The sequence below is a fragment of the Pantherophis guttatus genome, chromosome 4 (genome assembly GCF_059756535.1).
Source record: "Pantherophis guttatus breed Tessera chromosome 4, ASM5975653v1, whole genome shotgun sequence".
Classification (NCBI taxonomy): domain Eukaryota; kingdom Metazoa; phylum Chordata; class Lepidosauria; order Squamata; family Colubridae; genus Pantherophis; species Pantherophis guttatus.
In genome coordinates, this window is record NC_142066.1 from 158,625,085 (window position 1) to 158,650,203 (window position 25,119).

The 25,119-nt window shown below is 37.6% G+C and overlaps 1 protein-coding gene across 2 annotated transcripts in view; it reads left to right on the plus strand.

Annotated features, from left to right (window-relative positions):
- The first annotated feature begins 567 nt into the window (after positions 1 to 567).
- Positions 568 to 25,119, plus strand: part of LOC117673268 (uncharacterized) — a 34,007-nt gene continuing 9,455 nt past the window's right edge. The window contains exons 1-2 of one of the 2 annotated variants that reach the window (XM_034430558.2): positions 568 to 734; positions 24,437 to 24,557. In XM_034430558.2, coding sequence (XP_034286449.2) covers positions 705 to 734; positions 24,437 to 24,557 — 151 coding nt within the window. In that variant the 5' untranslated portion in view covers positions 568 to 704. Of the gene's footprint in view, positions 735 to 24,436; positions 24,598 to 25,119 lie in introns of both variants that reach the window. The other variant, XM_087894306.1, reaches the window with a different exon arrangement.

Below are 25,119 nucleotides of genomic sequence, written 5' to 3' on the forward strand. Positions count from 1 at the left end.
AACCTTGTCTCGTTCCTTTGTTTATTTCAATAGACTCTGTCAATTCTCCATTTATCATTACTTTTGCTGTTTGTTTGTGATATTTGGCTTCTATGGCTTGAATAAATTTTCTACCAAAGCCCATCTGCTCCAGCTGTAATAACATAAATCGCCAGTTCACATTATCAAAGGCTTTCTGTGCATTTAAAAATATCAACGCCATTTGCTTTTCAGGGTGTGCCTCGTAATATTCCAAAGTGTCCAGAATTATCCTCGTGTTGTCTCTAATCTGTGTTTTTGGCAGGAATCCATTTTGATCGGAGTGTATGAAATTATTTAAGTATCTTTTAAGTCTTTCTGCCAGTATTGAAGCGAAGAAAGAAAGAGAGATTGATGAAACATGATAGAGATAGACAGACAGTCAGATTGAGAGAAAGAGAGAGAGAGTGACTGATGAAAAATGACAGACAGACAAGACAGACAGACATACAGAGCAGACTCTCTTCCCGCAAGTCCCATGTTCCCCCCCCTCTTCGAAAGGAGCCCCGCCCGGCCCTTGCGTCGCCCGCGGGCGCCAGCACCAGAGCCCCCTCCCTCCGCTCCTCCCCTCCGACCCTCCTTCCAGCGGGCGGAGCCGGGGCGTCGTCGCTGAGCCGTCCTCCCCCCCACCTCTTTCCCCCAAACCCCCGCCTTTGTTCTTGTCGAGAGGCGCTGCCAGCCCCGCCATGGAGGCGCCGAGACCCCGGCCTGGGCAGGTAAACAGGCTCCCCCCCACTCCCCTTCCCCATCCCCAGCCGGGGTCCAAGGGGTCCCCGTCGGCCTTGGTGGGGGTGGCTGGGTACACCAAGGGGATCTTTCCTTCCCCCACGCCCTCGAACAGCCCTGGGGGGGGGGTCTCTGGTGGGGTGGTGGTCCCTCCTCCCTATTGACGCGGCTGCATCAGTGAAAGTGGCACTTCGCCATTTCTAAGCCCCTCCCCCACCGGCCTTGGTGGGGGTGGGGAGGTATATCAAGGGGGGGCCTCCCCCCTCCCGAAAAACATCGAGGGGGTCTCCGTCCCCCGCTGGGCTTCCCCCCCACTCCCCGGACCCGTCCTGGCGGCCTGGGAAGAAAGGAAGATCGCGGCTGCACAATCAGTGAAAGTGACAGTCACCGCTTCGCGATCTCTACACCGCCCCGGGAGGATGGGGTGGGGTGGGGGTTTGTTCCCAAGTGTGCGGAGGAGAGAGGGGAGGGCTTCCCTCCCCCAAAAAAGTCAAAATGGCCGCCCCCGACCTTGAGAGCCACGCTCTGCCCTACGGGGCCCTGTGGGGAGGGCCCCGTAGGGCAGAGTGGTGGTGGGGGAGGGAGGGAGAGGCGGGTTTCTGGCTTCAAAGAGAGGGGCGGGGTGTCCCGCGGTGGGAGATACATCGCAAGGGCCGCGCGGGGGTGGGGGTGGTGTTTCTTTCGCTTTGAAGTCGCTTTCAAATGCTATTGATTTCCCTTTGATGCTGTTGCAGGGGCCCGCAGAGATTTTGGGGGGTAGTCCGTGGGGTGGAGTGGGGGGGCAATCGCTGCTGTCAATAAACTGTGAAAGTTTCCTTTGGGGGGATGATGTAATCTTTTTGGTTAATGCCCCTCCCTCCATCTCCCCAAGGACCCCATCCTCCTAGGGCCCAAAAGCTAGGCTTATAGTCGAAAAGAAAAGGCAAATTGCATAACTATCGAAGGCCTCTCTCCTTTTCTCTCTCTTTCCCTCTCTCTCTCTCTCTCTCTCTCCCACCTCTCTCTCTCATAATTTATCATCTGTGATATGTCTATCCATCTATCCATCCATCTCTCTCTCTCTCTCTTTCTCCATTATATCACCTATATACCTATCTATCTACCTGTCTTAATCTATACTCTCTATCTTCAATAATTTATCATCTACTGTTTGATATTCTGAAAGCACCAGAAGGCAGGACCAGAAAGAAACGGATGGAAACTAACCAAGGACAGAAGCAACCTGGAGTTAAGGAGACATTTCTGGAAAGTGAGGACAATAAATCAGTGGAACAGCTTGCCACCAGAAGTTCTGGGTGCTCCGTCGCTCTTTTAAGAAGGGATTGGCCAGTCATTTGTCTGAAATGGGATAGGTTTCCTGCAGGGATAGAAGACTTCCAAGATTCCTTCCATCTATCTATCTATCCATCCATCTCTATCTCTTTCTATCTGCATCTCTCTCTCTCTCATATCTATCTTTCAATAATTTATCATCTATCATCTATGTATCCATTTATACATGCATCCATGTCTGTCTGTCTATCTATCTAGCTTTCTCTCTCTGTCTCTATCTATTTACCTATCTAGCTCTTTCTCTTTCTTTCTTTCTTTCTCTCTCTCTCTCCCTCTCTCTTATCTATCTATCTATCTTTCATTCTTTCTCTCACTCTATTTAGCTAACTAGCTCTTTCTCTTTCTTTCTCTCTCTCTCCCTCTCTCCCTCTTTCTTTTATCTATCTACTGGTATCTCTCTATCCATCTCTCTCTCTGTCTCTCTATTTAGCTATCTAGCTCTTTTTCTTTCTGTTTCTTTCTTTCTTTCTCTAGCTAGCTAACTTTTTCTTTCTTTCTATTTCTTTCTATTTTCCCACTTTGCCAAGTCTGTCACTATCTGTTGTTTGAGTTCATTGTAGTTGTTATAAATTATTTTTGAGTCCTCATTCCTCCATTCTTGTGCGAATCCCACTCTCCCTGCAGTAATTATATGCAGCATCAAAAACCATTTAGTCAATCCAATATTTGCGGGTCTAACCCCCAACAAAAAGGTTTCTGGTTTCAGTTCCACTCTACAATGTGTGATTTCAAGCAACCATCGTCATATTTTCATCCAATATTTAGTTGCCAGCGGGCATGTCCACCATTGGTGGAAGTAAGTTCCATTGCTATGCCCACATTTCCAGCCCTGTGAAGATGTCCCGGGGAACATTTTAGCTAATCTTGCTGGAGGTAGGTGCCATCGATAAACCATCTTATAAATATTCTCTTTATAAGAAGATGCCATAGTTAATTTTAAATTTTTAAACCAAATCTCCTCCCATTTTTGAAGATCCAATGAATAACCCATATTTCGTCTCCAAGCAATCATAGCCTTTATTTATTTTCAAACCTGCTACTTTTCCATATTCTCCTATCTTGTCTAGCAATTTAATTACTGATTCTAATGGATCTTCAAGAATAAAAACCAGGTCATCTGCGAACGCTTGCAATTTGTATTCTTCCTTTTGAATTTTCATTCCTTTTATATCTTTTTCTTCTCTAATATTTCTGTTTAGCACTTCTAATGTTAACACAAACAACAAAGGTGACAGTGGGCAACCTTGTCTCGTTCCTTTGTTTATTTCAATAGACTCTGTCAATTCTCCATTTATCATTACTTTTGCTGTTTGTGATATTTGGCTTCTATGGCTTGAATAAATTTTCTACCAAAGCCCATCTGCTCCAGCTGTAAAAGCATAAATCGCCAATTCACATTATCGAAAGCTTTCTGTGCATCTAAAAATATCAAAGCCATTTGTTTTTCAGGATGTGCCTCATAATATTTCAAAGTGTCCAGAATTATCCTCATGTTGTCTTTAATCTGTCTTTTTGGCAGAAACCAATTTTGATCAGAGTGTATGAAATTAAGTATCTTTTGAGTCTTTCTGCCAATATTGAAGTGAAGATTTTATAGTCTGAATTTAGCAGGGATATGGGCCTATAGTTCTTGATTTGTTGTGAATCGGTATCCTCCTTTGGAACAAGTGTAATATATGCTTCTGACCATGATTTGGGTAGTTTCATCTTTAACATGACTTCATTCATGACTTCTAACAATGGGAGACTCAACGATCCTTTAGTTTCTTATAGTATTCTGCTGGCAGCCCATCCGGGCCTGGTGCCTTCCCATTCTTTTGTTTTTTAAGTGCTTCAGTTAATTCCATCATCGTTATATTTCCTTCTAACATCATTTCAGTGTCTTTGGAAATCTGGGGTAAATTCGCTTTCTGCAGGTATCGTTTAACATCTTCCTCTTCAATATTCTCATGCTCATACAGTTTCTTATAATAATCTTGTATAATTTTTTTCTTCTCTTTATTCCCATATCTTATTTGTTCTTGGTCATCTACTAGTTGTGTTATTTTTCTTGATTCTCTCTCTTTTTTCAGTTTGTATGCTAACCATCTACCTGGTTTATTTGTGTCTTCAAAATAATTCTGTTTGGCACTTCTAATTTTTTGTGCTAAATCCTCTTTTTCTATTAGTCCCATTTTATGTTTAATTGTGTCCATTTTTATTTTGATGTTCTTTTTTTGTGGAGATTTCTGTAATTCTTTTTCAAGTTTCCTGTAGTCATCTTTTAATGTTTTATAAGCTTGTCTTTTCTTAATGTTTCTTTTCCTTGTAGAGTCTATTATCAGACCTCTAGCATAGGCCTTCATTGTATCCCAAAGATTTTGCATTGATGTAGCCTCTTTTCTATTTTCTTTAAAGAAAAAAGCCAATTCTTTCTCCATTTTCTGTACAAATTCCTTTTCTTTTAATATTGTATTATTTAAGGTCCATCTCGAACTTCTCCTTTGTCCTTTCCATTTCATTGTCATTGGATTATGATCTGACCAGGTGCTTGCTTCTATGTTAATTTCTTCTATGTTAGATGTCAATTCCATTGTCGTCCATATCATATCTATTCTAGACCATGATAAATGTCTATTTGAATAAAAATTATATTGTCTATTTTTTGCATTTCTTTCTCTCCATGCGTCTTTCAAATTTGTTTCCTCTATCATTTTAAAGAAAGATTTTGGAAGAGTCTTTCTACTTTGCTTTGTTGTTTTTTGTGTATTGTAATCTAATTTCTCGTCTACTATACCATTAAAATCTCCCATCATGCAAATATTGTCATAGTCCAACTCAATTTTTTTCGTATGTAATTTTCTGTAAAATTCTTCTTGATTATCATTTGGAGCATATATTGCTATTAAAAGTATTTTCGTGTTATTATCTATTATTTCCACCATCAAGATTCTTCCATCATCATCTGTGTAAATTTGCTCCACTGGGATTGTGTCTCTAATATATAAAACAACTCCTCTTTTTTTTACATTGTGGCAATGAAGTAAATGTTTTCCCTAATTTTGGCTGTTCCAATGTTTTTTCATGTTGCTTTTTAATATGTACTTCTTGTAGACAAATTATATCAAACTTTAATTTCTTTAATTTATGAAATGTATTTCTTCTTTTAATAGCTAAATTAAGTCCATTTATGTTTATTGTAATCAGTTTTTTTCTCTCCCATATTTATATTTTATAAGAAGGGTTTATTGCTCTAGTTGATCTCAGTTCACGTTGTTCTCTGTATTTCACATTGCCACCCATTGTGCCTTCTTCTTTTTCGGTCGTTGTTAAGCATTCTTCTTGTAGTTCAGTCAATGATTCTTTTCTTCTTGTCTCCACTTCTTTCTCTCTCAAGTATTCTGCACAAAATGCTTTTGCTTTATCAATTGAATCTATTCTATATTTTTGTTGTTGCCATGAAAACACAAGGCCTTCTGTTATCAGCCATCTGTAGTTCACACCTTTCTGTAGTAATATTTTGGTCAAGAAATAATATTCTCTTCTCATCTCCCCCACTCTTCTCGGTATTTGCTTCAGAGCCACAATTTCCTTATCCTTATATTTCAGTGTTTTTTCTCTTGTAATCTGCAATCTTTGTGTTTTAATCGATTTCTTAGTGAATCTTATGTGGACTTCTTTTGGTAGATTGTTTCTCATTGCGTATCTTGTACAGACTCAAAATATCTCGTCTATGCCATCCATTATCTTTTATTTAGTAATTTCTAATGCTTCTGCCAAAATTTCTATCATTTTTTCTCCCTTTTCTTCTTCTATATTTTGAAATCTGAGGTAAAATTCTGATCTGTCCATCTCCCATCCCAATATTCCACTCTTATCTCATTCGACCTCATCCAATCTGCTGTCAATATCTTGAATTTTTTTGCCTCTTTGTTCTTCCTCTTCCTCAATTTTTTGGAGCTTATCCTCATATTTCTTTATCATTTGATGTATGTTCTCCACCTTTTCATCTGTTTTTTTCTGTTCTTTGGTCAATATTCTCTACTCTTGTTTGTATTTTTTTAATTCCTTGCCAAATCATTGTTGTCCTCCAGATGGTGAAGAAGAAGGAGTCAATGTAGAAGAACCAATAGCTGTTGCTTTTCTACTCATTTCTGTGAGGTGGTTACAAAAAATTCAAACCAATAAAAAATCTTTAGGTACTTCTATACCTTAATCCACTTATATGTAGGACAAATACTATCCCAAGTAACAATAAGAAAGGAAAAGAAAAAGAAAAAAAACACACACAAAAAAGAAAAAATCTTCAGGTTCTTGTATGCCTTATTCCAATTAAACAAAGGGGTATTGAACACATTAACAATCTCCAATCAAAGAAAGAGAAAAAGAAAAGAAAAAAGCCAAAAAAAAAAAAAACACTAGGGAAAAATCTACGCATAAAACATTAGAAGTCCTCCAAAAAATCACAGTCCAGATAAAAAATAATTAAGTAGTGGAAAAGTGGAGAGATGACACCAAAAAAAAAAAAGAGAGAGAGAGAGAATAAACTTTTTGTTTGAAAGAAAAATCCACAACTGTATAATACCCGAAAATTCTTTTGTTAAGTCTCAAATAACATTTATAGCTCTCTTTCCACTGCAATCCTCTTCTTTTCAATCTCAGACTCCTGCCACTGTTAGTTTCCCAGAGGAGCACCTGAATAAACAATCCTGCAGATGGTCTTTGATGTTCTTCCCACTATCTTATCTATGAATAGGCTCAGAGTCTTTGAAATGTAGCACAGTTGTTACTTTCTTAAACCAGAGGGAAAAAACGATACAATGTTTCCAATCCACTAGATGGCAGTGTTACTTATTTTCTCCACTTTCCCTTCCCCCCCTTTTTTTATTGAAAAGTTTTACAGAAAAAAAAAAGATTTTTCCCCCAGTATTCCCCCCACCCTTTTCCCTCCCTGCATCCCACCCTCCCCCCAAGACTTCCCAGAGCAAAATACAGGCTATTTCAATTAACAATCATAAGCTAAATTAACCTATCTATCCTTAGACTACTAGATCCCCCCCCTGAAATCTTAACTCCACTATAGGTAACATAATAATTCTAAAACTTAACATTCATTCGTAAGCTATTTGATATTTTCTTGTCTGATACTTATTTTGAATATAATCAATCCATCTTCTCCATTCCGATACATATCTTTCTTGTGTATAGTCCTTCAAATACGCTGAAATTTTTGCCATTTCTGCTAAATTCGTTACTTTCAGTGTCCACTCTTCAATAGTAGGCAAAGAGTCCTTCCAGTATTGTGCTACCAACAGCCTAGCTGCTGATATTAAATTTAAAATCAGTTTAGTCTCTAATGCTGTACAGTCCGTCATTATACCCAATAAAAACAATTGAGGAATAAATTTCAACCTTTTTTTTCAGAATATTCTGCATCACCAACCAAATTTTTATCCAAAATGCCTTGATTTTCTTACAAGTCCACCATATATGATAATAAGTTGCATCATCACATTCACATCTCCAACATTTAGCTTGCAAATTCGGATACATACAAGATATTTTTTTAGGATCTAAGTGCCATCTATAAAACATTTTATAAAAATTCTCTCTCAAATTTTGTGCTTGCGTAAACTTAACATTTTTAATCCAGATCTTTTCCCATGTTTCCATCATCACTGGTTCCTGAAAGTTTTTTTTTAAGTTTTTTTTTATTTTATAATCAAACAAATATACAATATAAGCAACCATTCAATCTATCATCAACCTTCAACCCCCCCTCCCCACCCCCCACCCCCGACTTCCCAGAACAAAAACAGGGCATAGATTTCAACAAACATTCGTTAACATATGCTAACTTACTGCAAGATTTAAAACTCCCTGGACCCCTTAACTCCCCTTCTACAAAGTCATCAACCTCCCCTTTCATTAACTCTAAGGGTTTTAAAAACATTAACAAACTTTGATCATTCAAACCCTAAAAACTCTTATAGTATATCTGTAAAGTATTCTTAATTCATTTACTTAAACATTTTACTCTCCTTCTACTTCTCAAAATTCAGATATTTTAGAAAATCTTATAACAAAGAGTAAACCTTAATTAGTCAATAATTGAGTTTCTGCATTTTCCCCTTAATCTTTCTTCCTCCCTCTATCATTTAAATTTTAAAACATAATCATTTTAATTAACCATTAATACATCAACTGCAAAACCAAAAAAAAAAAGTTAATCTTACTTTCATGCTTTCAGATATTTAAAAAGTCTTATAACAAAAAGTCTTCCTCCCTCCAACTTTTAAATCTTAAAACATAATCCTTTTAATTAGCAATTAAAACATTAACTGAAAAACCAAAAAAAGGTTAATCTTCCATTCTTGCTTTCTTTTTATATTTTTTCCAATCTTTCTTCATCCCTCCTAGTTTTGTTTTGAGGAGGTTTTTAATTTTAATTTGAGGTTGATGTATCTGTAAAAATTGTCCTCTTTTTGAAAGTGTTTCCTCTGATTTAGAGCCACCATATCGCCTCTTCTTGCTTATAGTCACTTCATTCCTTGTTCTGTAAAACCAAAGATTATCATCAGTTCGCAAAGAAAAATTCAGTTGTTTCTTTTCAGTTAGTTGTGTGAAAGCCGCTGGCAAATCTCCTTCTTCATCCAAGACCTCGCAAGGCTGGTCATTTTCTACTTTTTTCCTCTCCAAATCATCACAAAGAGCAGAAAGTAAGCTTGAAAGTTCTTGGGAATCAGCCGATTCCACCTTCTCTGCTTTAATCAAAATGTCTCCTGCATTGTCACTGTGCTCTGTATTTGCTTTTGTATCCTCCAACAAATCTTTTAATTTCCATTCGAAGATTGCTATTTGGTTAATCATAGCTACAGTATGATTATTCATGGCTTCCTTTACAAATTCTGTAAATTCATTAATAAAATCCTTGTATCTCTGTGAATCAGTCGACTGTGTGATTTCTGACACCACTGGAGAGCTTCCAGCACTTTCAAAGACTCCTTTCTTGGAAGCCATCTTATTTTAAGAAAAATTTTCTTTTCACCACCATAAAGTCATAAAGTCACAGCCATAAAGTCTCTTGAACAGCTTTCAGCAATTTGTTTGTAAATCACCAAGCAAAATGATCTTTTCTCCAAGCAGCTCTTTAAAATCAAATCCAGCAAGTTAAAGCCAGTCTCTGAGCACAAATCTGTTAACAAGCACTTTCCTTTCTAACTTTCACTTTTAGACTCGCAACAAAGACGCCATCTTCACTCCAGCTCAGAAAATTCAAATAGAAACATTGTATCCCCGGAGTTAAGCATTATACTTGCAAAAGCTTGTTCTCCTGCTTCCGTTCAGTCTGCTTTTTGGATTCAATCAATCTTCTTTTTGACAGCAGAGTTGGACGCGACGCCTAGCTCTGTTAATACAGAGTCGCACCGGATCCGGAGCTTCAGTGGGCTGAGCGGGGGGCTCTCACCCTCCAAGCCCCTGGAGTTATTCCAAGGGCTTCCGGGGAGCTTTACCCTCACCCACTGGCTCTCCTCCCCTTCTTCTCCCAAAGGAGAGGTTTTCGAGCCGTCTGACAGCTGATTAGCGCTGTCAAGACGGCTCCAACGGAATCACGATGCCGGCAGTCTGAAAAGACCGTCCGCGGCGTCGGCAGTGCCAACCGGAAGCCTCACTGGTTCCTGAAAGTTTTGTGCCCATTTTATCATACAATCCTTAACCAATTCCGTTTCTGAATCTATTTCCAATAATGCATTATACAGCCTTTTAATATGCATCTGACTTTGATCTCTAATCTGTTTTACCAGATTTTCCTCATTTTGCATGACACCAATTTTTTTTTTATTGAAAAAGTTTTCAAATACAAATTTTTCCGCCCTTTTTTCCCCCTCCCCCTCCCTAACCCCCCCTCCCCACCCATCCCCCCCTGTGACTTCTTCGTAACAAAAAAAACCCTAATTCATAACAGATTACTTACTCCCTCCTCAAAATACTGACCTTTACTTACTAAAAATATTATAAATATTATAACATCCCCCTTTATCCATACTTTTCAGAAAAGAAGAAGAAAAAAAAACATTATACTATAACTATTATAAAATACATAATAATGTTTTATATCTATATATTATTACAACAATTCAAAACCACCTTCCACTTTAAAACTATACGATAAGTCCTACTTAATCTTCTATATATATTACTATAACATTTCAAAGCGGCCTCCCCATAAAATCTAATTTAACATTTATTCCACTCTATCCATTTCCTCCACTCCCCTAAATGTATCACTTAAAAATCCCTTTTCTTAAACTAATCAGTCTGTAGCTAGCTTATTCACCCACTGTCCTGCAAATTTACCATACACAACAATTCTTAATATCTTTAATTCACTGCCCACACTACTTAAAAATATATATATATATATTCCATTATATCTAAATAAAAAAAAAAGAAAAGACAATAACTTTAATTTTATAGTCCATATAATATCTTCTTTGAGGTCTTTCCACTGGATTGTTAAAACCAACATCCATAATAGGGTAACATAGCTTGCTGATGCAACAGTTTATTCAAGATCTTCAATCATATCTGCCCCCATCAGTAGTAAATATCTTCTTATATGTATAAAAGTAAAAACAACCACCCGAGTGACATTATGATTATATTCCATATAATAATAATTGTGGGTTTCATCAGGATTATTGATTTCCATCATCGTGGTGGGTAACAACCGGATCTTCTGCATGCCCCAACAATGATATATTTATCAACACAAAAAGAAATTTCAAAGTAGATAATTCAAATCCATCAGTTTGAGGCTCTTTCCACGTCCCAAAATTACAGCAATGCAGAGATCTGCCACTATCCTCAGGATAATATTGACCAATATGTCGCCTCCTCTATGTTTTCACATAATCATTCATATTTTAAAGTCACTGGCTTCACTGTTGCTTGGGTTAAAAATTTCTATTTTTGTACAACCTATTTCTTTTTTTGTTTTCTTTTTGTGGGTTTGACTTCCATCCTGGTTTCCTTTCTACAGATTGTGTGTCAACTGGTCGGTTTTCATTCTGCTTTGTAGATTGGTCTTGTTGATTTTGTTTTTGTGTCTCATATTTCTTTTTTATCCCTTGTATATCCTCTAATTGGTTTCCATGCTTGTCCTTGCCTTGATAAGTCATCACATTAAAATCAGATGGCACTTCTCTCAAATTTGTAGATAATCCAGCTGGGATATCCGATAAATCCAAAGGCAATTTATCTGGTACAGTCTCTGTAATTCGATATTTTCCCTTTATTTCCAGCTCCTTCTGCTTATCCTGTATTATACCTGAAGATGTTAAATTCATGTTCAACCTATTTTGATAAAATTCTTCCGCTCTTTCAATAATATTTAACTGATATCTTTCTCCTTGATGTCTCAGTATAATACCAACTGGGGCGTTCCACCTATATGGGATATTTCTCTTTTTTAACTCAGACACCAGAAAACCAAATTTCTTCCTTTCTATTAATATCTTAGGTGGGAGTTCCTTGTAGATCCATATCTTTCTTCCATACAATTGCAAATTAGAATTGAAGGAATTTTGCACAATATTATTCCTAATTTCCTTGTCCGTAAAATAAATCACCACATCTCTAGGCAGTTGCCTTTGCTTAGCAATCCAGGAATTTATTCTGAAAACTCTATCAATCCTACTAAACACTTCATCAGGTTGAACCTTTAGAATCCCAGCTAGAAATTCAGAAGATATTTTCCTTAAATCATCTCTATTATTTTCCTGCAAACCTCGCAGTCTTATCGCATATTCTGTAAAATTATATTGTACCATTAGAACCTCTTGTTCAATCCTCTGTTGCAGATTTTCTACATTACCAGACTTTTGGTCAGCATCCATTTTAGGTTTTTCTTCTGAGCTATTATCCTGAGTGTTTGTCAAATCATTTTCAATTTTTTGAATTCTATTGTCCAATTTATCTTGAGTTTCATCCATTTTAGACTCTAGTAAATTAGTATTTGTATCCAACTGTATCATAAATTCTGAAAATCCATTAACCACTTTTAAAATTTTTCGCTCCAAAAAATCAAACTTAGATTTTACCAATTCTTTAATTTCCTGCTTAAATTTTTCAAGATGCTGATTCACAATCTCATCCCTTCTTTCAATCTCCTCTAAGAGAAATTCTATTATATTAAAATCAGGTTTCTGAGACTGAAGAGTTAAAACTTGTTCCTTTAAATTGTTGGTGGGGGAATCCCCCCCCCTACTTGTTTATCTGACTTTGTAAATCTCAGTGCCATGTTTCCGCCCAGGCAGGCTTTGTTAAAAAAAAAAAAAAAAAAAACAAGAGAAAAAACTTCTTTCCAATCAACAACAATATCAAGTCTTCAGGAAAAAAAAAGAAAAGAAAAACACAGGAGCGAAGTTTTGTCTACAAATGTAACCAGTGGTATTTATTCCGCTACATTGTAATAATAGAAAACGGAAGGACTTTTCCTTTCTGCCTCTTCTCCAGCTGCTGCAAGCGCCATTTTAAAAGGCTTTTTTCCCCCCCTTTCCTTTCCTCTTTTCTCTTAAGTAATTTTTTTAAAAGATAAGTAAAATACTTGCGGTTCAGTATTACAGATCCAGCTCACATTTTCTTTGAGTAATCTGTTAGATTCACAGGCTTGCTCTTGACGCCTGGCTCTGCATTAGCAGAGGTCTCCCAAAGCCCAGAGCAACGGCTGGGGATATGGGGCATCTCATCCGCTCCGTCCCAAAAGAAAAAGAAAAACTTTTGGGACTCTGCAGAGAGTTCTACCCACCCCTGCTGGCTCTATCTCCGTTTCCTCATGGAAACGGAGTTTTTTCGAGCTGCCGTTCCGTTGTGAAGGCGGCTCTGACAGGCAGTGGAAGCTGACGATCCCAAAGGAACGTCTGGCGGCGGCCAGCAGCAAACAGGAAGTCCATGACACCAATTTTTTGATCTTCCCTCCATCTAGCTTGAAGCTGACCATACTGAAACCAAATATAAATTATCCCTTCTTCTTTTAATTCATCTAAAGGTTTCAGTTGCAGTTTACCTCTTTCCAAAAGAAGAAGTTCTTTATAAGTAATCACCTCTGTTTTTTGCTCTATACTTATATTTTCTATTGCATGTCTGGGATTTGCCCATATAGGTATCTTATAGTTTAGCTTATATTGATACTTTTTCCAAACCCTCAACAACGCATTTCTAAGTATATGACCCTTAAACACTTTATCCACTTTTTTTTCATATAACAAATAAGCGTGCCATCCATATAACAGATCATAGCCTTCTATATTTAACATTCTCTCTTCAGTTAAATTAAACCAATCGCTAATTTGTGATAAAACAGCTGCTTCATAGTACAATCTTAAATTAGGCATTTTAAGACCTCCTCTCTCACGTACATCCTGTATAATTTTCAATTTCACTCTTAGTTTCTTCCCTCCCCAAATAAAAGTATTAACCCCTTTCTGCCACTCCCTCAAGTTTCCATCTTTCTTAAGCACTGGTATCATTTGAAACAAAAATAAGAACCTAGGTAATACATTCATTTTTATTACTGCTATCCTTCCCAGTAGAGATAGTTGTAACTTTTTCCAATTTTCCATTTCTTTCTGCACTTTTTGCCAAAGAACTTCATAACTGTTTTTAAATAATTTCGTATTTGAGGCTGCAATATATATACTCCTAGATATTTAACCTTTTTAACTATTTCAAACCCCGTTATTCTCCCTAAATCTTCTCTTTGCGATATGGACATATATTTAGTTATCATCTTTGTCTTATGTTGATTTACTTTAAATCCAGATACCTTATCATATTGACCTATTATGTCCAACATATGTGGAGCCGATTCTATAGGTTGAGATAAAGTGAAAAACCAAGTCATCTGCAAACGCTCTTAATCTATAATCCTGCTGTCTAATTACAATTCCTTTTATTTTATCAGAGTCACGTATCTTATTCAACAAAACTTCTAAAGTTAAAATAAACAACAATGGAGACAAAGGACAGCCCTGCCTTGTACCTTTCTCAATTTTAAAAACGTCTGTTAAGCCTCCATTAACTATTATTTGTGCTGTTTGTTCCTGATATATTGCTCTAATTGATTGTATAAAATACTCTCCAAAATGCATTTTTTCTATTATCTTAAACAAAAATTGCCAATTCAATCGATCAAATGCTTTCTCTGCATCCAAAAATATGAACGCTGCAGGGACCTCGTTGTTTTTTTCCAAATATTCCAATAAATTTACAATTTGTCTAACATTATATTTTATTTGCCTCCCTTTTATAAAACCTGATTGATCATTATGAATTGTTTGTTGCATAACTGGCATTAGTCTATTCGCTAATATCTTGGCAAAAACTTTATAGTCAGTGTTCAAAAGTGATATTGGCCTAAAATTTTCAGGTTTGGTACAGTTTTGATCTTCCTTTGGGATGAGTGAAACAAAAGCTGTTCTCCAAGAGGGTGGAACTCCTCCCCCTGATTGAATTTTACAAAATAAAGCTCTAAGCGGTTCTACCATTTCAGACTGTAAATTCTTGTAGTAAACAGCTGTTAATCCATCTGTTCCCAGAGCTTTCCCTATTTTTAACTGCTTAATTGCTGCAATAATCTCCTCAGAAGTTATAGGCTGATTCAAACCTTCCCTCTGTTCTAACATTAATTCAGGAATATTCTCTTCCTTTAAGTATCTACCTATATCTATACCTTGTATTGAATCACTAGCATATAACTTTGTATAAAATTCTAAAAAAGCCTTTTTGATCATATTCTGTTGATAAACTTCCTTACCTCTGAATTCTATTTTACCAATAACTCGTGATTTCTGTTTTTTCCTCAACACGTAGGCCAACCACTTGCCTGGTTTATTAGCATTACAAAATGTATTGTGTTTAGCATATTGTAAACTAGTTGCCACTTGATCAGCCATTAACATATTAAATTGCTCTTGTAGTATATTTATTTTTATTTTTTTATTGAAAAAGTTTTACAATTACATTTTCTCCTCAATTCCCCCCCACAACCCTCCCTGACCTCCCTAACCCTCCCTAACCCCCCCTAACCCTCCCCTCCCCCCAGACTTCCACAAAATATAATCCAAATCAAAATCCCCTTTTTATAAAACTTGAACCCCTCCACCCCCTATATATTTTTCACATCTTCACAAAATTCTATTATTCTATCCCTATATAATACTTTCAGTTAAAAGCTATCTGATATTTCCTAGTTTGATATTTATTCTGCACATAATCTATCCACTTTTTCCACTCCCATACATAAGTCTCTTGTGAGTGATCTTTTAAATATGCTGAAATCTTTGCCATCTCTGCAAAACTGGCCATCTTCAAAGTCCATTCTTCAATAGTAGGCATAGCTTCATTTTTCCAATATTGACCTATCAGTAATCTCGCAGTTGTTATCATATACAATATCAACTTTGTTTCACCCAATGTAAAACCCTTAACTATACCCAATAAAAACAATTGTGGAGAAAACTGAATTTTTTTCTTCAAAACATTCTGCATAACCCACCAAATTTTTATCCAAAAAGCCTTCACTTTCCTACAAGTCCACCACATATGATAATATGTGGCATCTAGGCAATCACATCTCCAGCATTTTGGTTGAACATTAGGGTACATGCACGACAGTTTCTTAGGATCTAAATGCCATCTATAAAACATTTTATAAAAATTTTCCCTCAAATTCTGCGACTGTGTAAATTTAACATTCTGAACCCATATTTTTTCCCATGTTTCCAACATCACTGGTTCTGCAAAATTTTGTGCCCACTTAATCATACAATCTTTAACTAATTCAGTTTCTGAGTCCCTTTCTAGCAAAACATTATAAAGCCTTTTGATATGCATTGGACCTTTCTCTTTTATATGTCTAACCAATTCTTCCTCATGCATCATTATACCAGTTTTTTGGTCCTCTTTCCATCTCAATTGAAGTTGATTATACTGTAACCAGGTTAAATTAATCCCTTCTTCCAACAATGTTTCTAAAGTCTTCAGTTGCCATCTGCCTGTATCTGCAAAAAGAACTTCTTTATATAAAACCTCCCCGAGTGACATTATATTTGTATTCCACATGATATAACCAAGATCCAGCCATAACGGTATTTTGTAATCCCATTTGAGTCGGTGCTTCTTCCAAACTCTCATCAAAGAGTTTCTAAGTATGTGGCTTTTGAATACTTTATCCACTTTGTTCTCATAAAATAAGTAAGCATGCCAACCAAATTCAAGATCAAAACTTTCTATATTCAATATTCCAGTCTTTTTCCTTCCAAACCAGTCACTTGCTTGCGTCAAAGCTGCTGCTTCATAATATAATTGTAGGTTTGGAAGTTTAAGGTCTCCCCTTTCTGGAACATCTTGCATAATTTTCAGTTTAACTCTCGGCTTTTTCTCATTCCAGACAAACTTGTTCAGTCCTCTTTGCCATTCTCTCAGTTGTTTATCACTTTTAAGCACCGGAATCATTTGAAACAAAAAAAGAAATCTTGGCAAAATATTCATCTTAACTGCTGCTATTCTTCCAAGTAGAGACAGCTGCAGTTTTTTCCAAGTCTCCATATCTTTCTGTACCTCTCGCCACAACACCTCATAATTATTTTGAAACAATTTCATATTTGATTCTGCAACCTGAACTCCTAGATATTTAATCTTTGGTACTATCTCAAAACCTGCCTTGCTTTCAAGTTCCTGTTTTCGATCTTGTGTCATATTTTTAACTATCATCTTAAGTTTTTTTCTGGTTCAGTCTAAATCCTGATACCATACCATATTGTTCTATAATGTCTTTCATCTGGATTATTGATTCCATCGGCTGTGTTAGGGTAACAACCAGATCATCTGCAAATGCCCTTATTCTGTAATCCTCTTGCCTTATCACTATTCCTTTCAAGGTGCTCGAGTCCCGTATTGTATTCAACAAGACTTCTAATGTTAAAATAAATAACAATGGGGATAACGGACAACCTTGTCTTGTTCCTTTTTCAATACTAAAATTTGTTGTCAAACTTCCATTAATAATAATTTGTGCCTTTTGTTCTTGATAAATTGCTGAAACCGCCTGTATAAATTGATCCCCAAAATCCATCTTTCTTAAAGTCTTTAATAAAAAGTTCCAATCCACTCTATCAAAGGCCTTCTCCGCATCCAAAAAAACCAGCACTGCAGGGATCTGTTTATTCTTCTCAAGATATTCCAGTAAATCTATAATTTGCCTTACATTATCCTTCATATATCTGCCTTCTATGAATCCCGCTTGATCACAATGAATCACCTCTTGAATAACTGGCATCAACCTGTTGGCTAATACTTTTGCAAATATTTTATAATCATTATTCAGAAGAGATATTGGTCTAAAATTCTCAGGTTTTTTAGGACCTACTTGCTCTTTCGGTATCAATGAAATATAAGCTGTTTTCCATGATGGGGGTATTTTACCCCCTTGTTGTATGCTACAAAATAGATCTTTAAGATGTTCAATCATTTCTGTTTGTAGGGTTTTGTAGTACACCGCAGTTAGGCCATCCGTTCCTGGTGCTTTAGCTGTTTTCAATTGTTTTATTGCGGCAGTAATCTCCTCAACTGTTATAAGATAATTCATTCTCTCCTTTTGTTGACTAGAAATTTTTGTGACTCTTTTATTTTCTAAATATTTCTCTATAAGTCCATTCTGTGTATCATCTTTAGCATATAATTTGGTATAGTAATCTACAAAAACTTCTTTAATTAATTTTTGTTGAGAAATTTCCTTCCCTCCACTATCAATACTGTCAATGACCCGTGTACTCTGCCTCTTCCTTAATGTATAAGCCAACCATCTGCCCGGTTTGTTAGCGTTGCAAAATGTGTTATGTTTCGCAAATTGTAAATTTGTTGCTGTTTGTTCCGCCATAAGCATTTGAAATTGATCTTTTTATTTAAGTTTTATAGCTCCTCGTATTCTTTCATCTGTTGGGTTTTTTATAAGTAACTGTTCTTTATTTTTTATTTCTGCTTCCATTTCAAATCTTTTCTTTTGTCGATTTAGTTTGTGTTTAGAGTTCATATGAATGAGTACCCCTCTCATATATGCTTTACTCGCATCCCACACGATTTCAATAGGGGTACCCTTATTCAAGTTCATTTCAAAAAATTCTTTCATCTGCTTTTTAAGTTCTATTATGTTCTTTTCATATCTAAACAAATTTTCATTTACTCTCCATGATCTTCTCTCACTCTTTCCCATCTCAATTTCTATCCATACCGGGCTATGGTCAATTAAAGTCCTTGGAAAAATCTTTGTTCTTTTTGTTTTTACAAGTAAATCAGCTGATAGTAAAATAAAGTCAATCCTAGAAAAGGATCTGTGTCTATCTGAAAAGAAAGTAAAATCCAATTCTTTTGGATTATGTATTCTCCAAATATCTTTTAATTCCAAATCTTCTTTCATATCAAAAAAAGTCTGTGGTAATCTAATCCTTGACTTCGCCAAACTCTTTTTATCTATTTTAGAATCAATTACTCCATTCCAATCTCCCATGATTAAAATAGATCTATAATCCCATTGCAATATTTTAGAATGCAAAGTTTTGTAGAAATTTTCTTGTTGTTGATTAGGAGCATAAATTCCAATCACCAGAATTGGGCCATTTGCTGTATAAAGTTCAATTGCTATAAACCTACCACATTCATCTGCTTCTATAATTTTAGCTGACAGTCTTTTATTTATATAAGTAACCACACCATTCTTTTTTTCCAAATTCGAAGCTATAAAATGTGCTCCTAATCTTGAATTTATCAAATATTTTTGATCTTGTATTCTAACATGAGTTTCTTGTAAGTAAATTATATCATTATTAAATTGTCTCAAGTAATTAAATATTTTCTTCCTTTTCTGTGGTGAATTTAATCCATTCACATTCCAAGATAAAAACTTAATCGTCATGTACACTTTTTTGAAGCGACAAGCACATTTGCCGAAGATTTTCTGAGTTGGTAGTCTTTGGCTTTGCTCCCCCCATGGCTTCACGTTCTTGTGTATTACCCTTGACTCCTTTCTTATATTGCTGTGGCTTGGGCCTTTCCTGTTGTTGTTTTTCTTTAAGTTGCTTAGAAACTGCTCGAGTTATACGCTGATCTTTAGCTTCACACATCTGGGCTAGGTCCAAAGCCACTTCTCTTGTAGTTTTAGGTGGTTCAGTCACAATTTTTGAAAGAAGGTCTAGCAGGGGCTCATCCAGAAATCCTCCTGTAGCTCCCTGCATTTCCATTACCTCCAGTTCCAGCTGCTTAGGCTGCTGTTCCATCTCTTGCTGAAGTTGCTTCTCCTTATCATTCTCCTTTATCTCCAACACAGAGGATGTACGTGGGAATGGTGAACTCTCTTTAAAAACATTAGAATAGAATTCTTCCACCTTCTCAACAGTATTTAATCGGTATCTTTCTCCCTTGTACCTCAAGATTATACCAGTTGGAGCATCCCACCTGAATGGAATTTGTTGTTTTTTTAATTCATTCACTAGAAAGCCAAAATCCTTTCTATCTTTTAACATCTTAGGTGGTAGCTCTTTATAAACTCCAATCTCCTTTCCCTCCACTTGCACAGCAGAGAGAAAAGACTTTTGCAAAATATCATTTCTCATTTTTCTATCTGTAAAGTATATCACCACATCTCTGGGCAATTGTCTTTGTCTGGCCACCCACGAATTCACTCTGTACACTTTATCCATTTTGCAGAAAATCTCTTCAGGGCTAATCTTTAACAACACAGCTAGAGCATCAGCACAAGTCTGTCTCAGGTCTTGTCTATCATTCTCTTTTAAGCCTCTCAGCCTTATAGCAAATTCCATGGACCTGAACTGCATCATTGTGATCTCATTCTAAAGTCTCTGCATTTTGTTGTCAGCATCAAAGATTTTATAGTCAGTCTCCTTCATTTTGACATCCATTTCTGATCTAAATTCTTCCACCTTATTATCAGTTTTAATAATTGCTTCTGACAATCCAGTCACCACTGTCATTAATTTTTGGGTCACCTTGTCATATTTTTCTTGCACCACCTCTAATTTCTTTAATCTCCTGCTTGATTTCCTGTTGTGACTTTTTAAACTTCTCATCCAAATTTTCATCTTGCCTCATCAAAGCCTGAATAATGAAATCCTTTACACTTTCAAGATCAATCTCTTTTTTCTGGCTCTGCTGGCTGGGAGGCTGCTGTTCAGGTTTATGTGTTGGGGATTCCCCCCCCTGCCGCCTTTAATTCCTGTTTAGTCTGCTTAGAAGCCATCCTGCCACGTAGTCTAGCTTTTCCAAAAAAGGAAATCCTTTTTCCCTTTCCTCCACCACAAAATCCTCTAAAAAATTCCCCCAGGTTTAGTCAAATTAGAGGTGAAATTGAAGCAAAATCAGGCTTGTTTTAAAAAAGATTCTCTTTTCCTCCACTTGTTACAGACAGTGCTACTTTGTAACTTGTTGAAATAACTTTGCTAATCCACTCTCGCTTTCAGCTCTCGTTAACGCTGAAGCCGGGCGCCATTTTCAAGAGACTTTCACTCATTCACTCTTCTATTTTAAAATTAATCACAGGGCTAGTAATACTTGCAGTTTCGTGGTTCAAGTTGTTCTTCCACCCTGTTTGTTTGAATTTGCTTTGTTCTCAGTAAGGTTGGTCCTGCCGCCTTGTTCTACGCTGGGTAGACTCGTCCCACGCTGTCCAGAGTCTCGGCGAGCTGAAAGGGAGCCGCGCCTGTTTCCTCCCCAGAAGCAAAAGGAAGCTATCTGGGGGCTCACAGGGGCTCTACCTGCTTCTTGCCAACTCTATTCCTCCAATCCTTCAGGATTCGGGAACTTCTGAGCCGCTTCTCTTGATCGAAGCGGCTCTGACAGGCAGCGGGGCTGGCGGTCCTTTTTTGGACCGTCTTTCGGCGACAGGAACCAAACCGGAAGTCCTATTTATTGTTTCTTTTACTTTCTTATCTCCTGGATTAAGTATAAGTAGTTGTTCTTTCTTTTTTATTTCCTCCTCTATCTCTTTCCGCTTCTTTTGTTGTTTTAATCTATGTTTATTATTCATATGTATTAAAGTTCCCCTCATATAAGCCTTACTAGCATCCCAAATCATTTCCATAGAAGTACCCTTATGCATATCAATAGCAAAAAATTCTTTCATTTGTTTTTTAAGCTCATTCACATTTTCTTCATATCTAAATAAATTTTCATTTAGCCTCCAAGACCTCCTTTCTCCCTTCTCCTGTTCCATTTCCACACAAACCGGACTATGATTAGTTAGAGTTCTTGGACATATCTTCGTTTTCTTCACCCTAGAAATAAAATCATTTGTGATTAGTATGAAATCAGTCCTGGAGAAGGATTGATGTCTATCAGAAAAAAATGTCTTGTTGCTGATTAGGGGCATATATTCCAATTAAAAGCATTTTTCCAGTCTGAGTTAATAATTCAATTGCAATATATCTTCCTTGAACATCTGCCTCAATTAAATTAGCTGGTAGTCCTTTCTTTACATATATAACTAACCCATTTTTCTTCTCTGGCGCTGATGCCACAAAGTGTGTACCTAATCTTGAATTTATCAAATATTTTTGGTCTGATAGTCTAATATGTGTTTCTTGCAAACAAATAACATCGTTTTTAAATTGTTTCAAATAATGAAATACTTTCTTTTTTGTGGTGAATTTAAACCATTAACATTCCAAGATAGGAATTTAGTTGCCATCTTTGGTCTTTCGAAGCTTCAAGAGCATCAGCTGAACATCCTCCTCCACCTTACTCTTCGGCCTAGGGCCCCCCCCCACTGCTTCTGTTTTTTGAACTTCTTGAGGTAAATCTTGAGGTTGTTGCACTTTTAATTGTTGTTCTTGACGTTTATAAGTTGCTCAGGTCAGTTGTTGTTCTCTTGGCTCTCCCTTCTTAGATGGTTCCAGAGTTGGGGGTGGGCCTCCAAGATCCAGATCTTCTTCCATAGGGATTCCTCCAGCTGCAACTTCAGCATAAGTTTGCATCTGCTTTCCATCTTTTTCTTGTTGTAACATCTCCATTTTCTTTCTGCCCCCCCCCCCCGGTGAGGGTGGATGTCCAGCCTTTAGAACATTAACATAAAAATCTTTTGCCTTCCAAACTGTGTTTAACCGATATCTTTCTCCACTATAAGTCACTATTAGATCAGTTGGAACATCCCATCTGTACAGCACTTGTTGGTTTCTCAGTTCATTTACCAAAAAGCCAAAATCCTTTCTGCTTCTTAACATTTTTGGAGGGATCTCTTTCAGAACCACCACTTCTTGTCCAGCCACTTGAACCTTATTCTTGTAGGAAGCTTGTAAGATGTCATTTCTGATCCTCCTGGTTGTAAAATAAATCACCACATCTCTTGGCAACTGCCTTTGTCTTGCCACCCAAGAGTTAATCCTGTAGATTTTATCAATTCGACTTGCCACATCTTCTGGTCTTTCTTTAATTATCTCTACCATAGCTTCAGCACAAATGTCCTTTAAATTTTCCTTGCTATTTTCTTTCAGGCCTCTCAATCTCAAGGCAAATTCCATAGATCTGTATTGTAACATTACCAATTCATCATCCACCTTCTATGTTTTAGTCATAATGTCTCCTACTTTGTTTTCCAAGTTCAGATTGGCTTCATTGATTTCTTCCACTCTCTCATCCACCTGAATAACAAGTTTTGCCAATCCTGAGACTGCAAAAACAATATCATCTCTTATTTCATCATGCTTTGCTTCAACAACTTCTTTAATTGACTTTATATCCTCCTCAAATTTCTTTAATTTCCCTTCCACAATTACTGTTAGGTTAGTCATAGCTGCAGCTTGATTATTCATGGCTTCTTTTATAAATTCTTTGAGTTCATTAAAAGAAGCCTCCTGACTCTGTGAATCAGCCAGAAGTTGTGCTTTCTGTGTCACTGCTGACACTACTGGAGAACCTCCTCCTCCTCTAGCAGCTCCTGGCTTAACTTGTTTAGAAACCATCTTTTTTAAAAAAATCTTTTTTCCTTTCACAGCCACAAAATCCCTTGAACAGTTTTCAAAAGCTTGTAATTTATAGTCTATAATTTATCAAACAAAATAGTCTTTTCTCCACAAGCTCTCACTTCCCAGCAGCTTTAATCCACTCTCAAAGTGCAAAGTTCTCAATAAGCACTTTCGTTTCTAACTTTCACTTTCACACCCATAACAAAGGCGCCGTCTTCAGCCTCCGGCTCAAAGAGATTCAATTAGAAACAATGTAAATCCGGAGTTAAGCACTGTTACTTTTAAAGCCTGTTCTCCTGTTTCTGCTCTGCCTGCGCTTGTATTCAATCAAACTCACTTTTGCCAGCAAGATCGGTCGCGGCGTCTGGCTCTGTTTAAAACAGAGTTGTCCCGGATCCGGAGCTTCTTAGTGGGCTGACTGGGGAGCTCTCACCCTTCAAGCCTCTGGAATTATTCCAGAGGACTTTCGGGGAGCTCTACTCACACCCACCGGCTCTCCTCTCCTTCTTCTCCCAATGGAGAGGTTTTTAAGCCTCCAGGCAGCCAATTAGCGCTGTCAAAGCGGCTTTTACGAGATCGCAGGGCTGGCGGTCCGAAGAGACCGTCCACGACGCCTGCGGTGCCAACCGGAAGTCACTTTCCCTTCCCTTCCCTTCCCTTCTTAAATTCAATACACTATAAAATAAAAATGGAGAGAGAGAAAAATAAAAAAAATAGACAAAAAAATAAAACCAGGGAAAATTTGTACTAAAAAGGCACTAAAGACACAAATAAAACGGAAATCTCCAGATCAATCCAGTCCAGTCCAAGTTAAAAAAAAACAATCTTCCATAAACATCCACAAGTAGAAATAGGTTGAAAAATAGGGACAGCTACCTTAGACTCAGGCTTAATTCCGCCGCTTCTTCTGTCTTCAGTTTTAACTTTCTTTTCACCTAAGGGTGTTCTCTCAAATAATCTATTTAAAAGTTCTCTCACCAAGCCAGCACACTTTCTCCCGATCTCTTCTGTTCCGAAGCTGTCCCAACTTCAGCAGCTTCAATGCCTGCCTCTTTGCCTCCGGAAAAAAAGGGCTTCTCCTGGATTTACCAGGGACTTTGCGGTGTCCCTGGGATCAGCAGGATGTGCCCTCCACTATCACCGTCTCTGCAGGACGGTGAAGTCCAAAATGGACCGCCCAGTGGCAAAGATATTGATGGCGATCTTGGAGCTTCAAGATCGTCCGCTGTACCGTCGTGACACCAGCTCCACCCCCTCCCAGAGCCCAAAGTTCTTGAGTATCCGTAGGGATAAGAGGGATCCTTTGGGGCCCGGATTCAAATCCAGGGATGGCTTCTTTGCTGGCGCAGGTGACCTTTGAGGACGTGGCGGTCTATTTCTCCCGGGAAGAATGGGAAGAGTTAAGCGAATGGCAACGGGAGCTCTACCAAGCGGTGATGATGGAGAATTACGAGGCGGTTCTGTCCTTGGGTAAGAACGACTTCATTGCTCAGATCCTGGAGGGAAGAGGGTAAGTGACTTCCCAGGGTCCTCCTTGGCCCCAGCTTTGTGTCTCCAACAGTAGTCAGCTGGATGCTTTGGGGTGGGGGGAAGCTTCAAGCAGCTTCAAGATCTGAAGGCCGCAGACCACGCAGACTCCGTCAGAGTTCGTTGGAGCACATCCGACCAGCACACAAGTAAATGAACTTCAGGAGGATTTCAATTATATATAAGAAACTTCTTTATATACAATACCATACAGCAGAAATCAGGAACACAGAAGCAATATTCATAGAAGTGAGTCATTACAGAGGAGAGAGATACAGAGGCTAATATATTGTACAAAGGTACCATTTACAGAGGCCAAACTAGGGGTGAAATGCTACCGGTTTTGACCGGTTCGGAGAACCGGTAGCGATGGCAGCGCGAGACTCCGCCCACCCACCCATCCACCCAGCCGTTGTTACTTCTTGGTTTTAACCAGGAAGTAACCTGTTTTTTACCCTCTGTGCATCCGCAGAAGGGTTTGCGCATGCAGAGAGGGTCCGTGAAT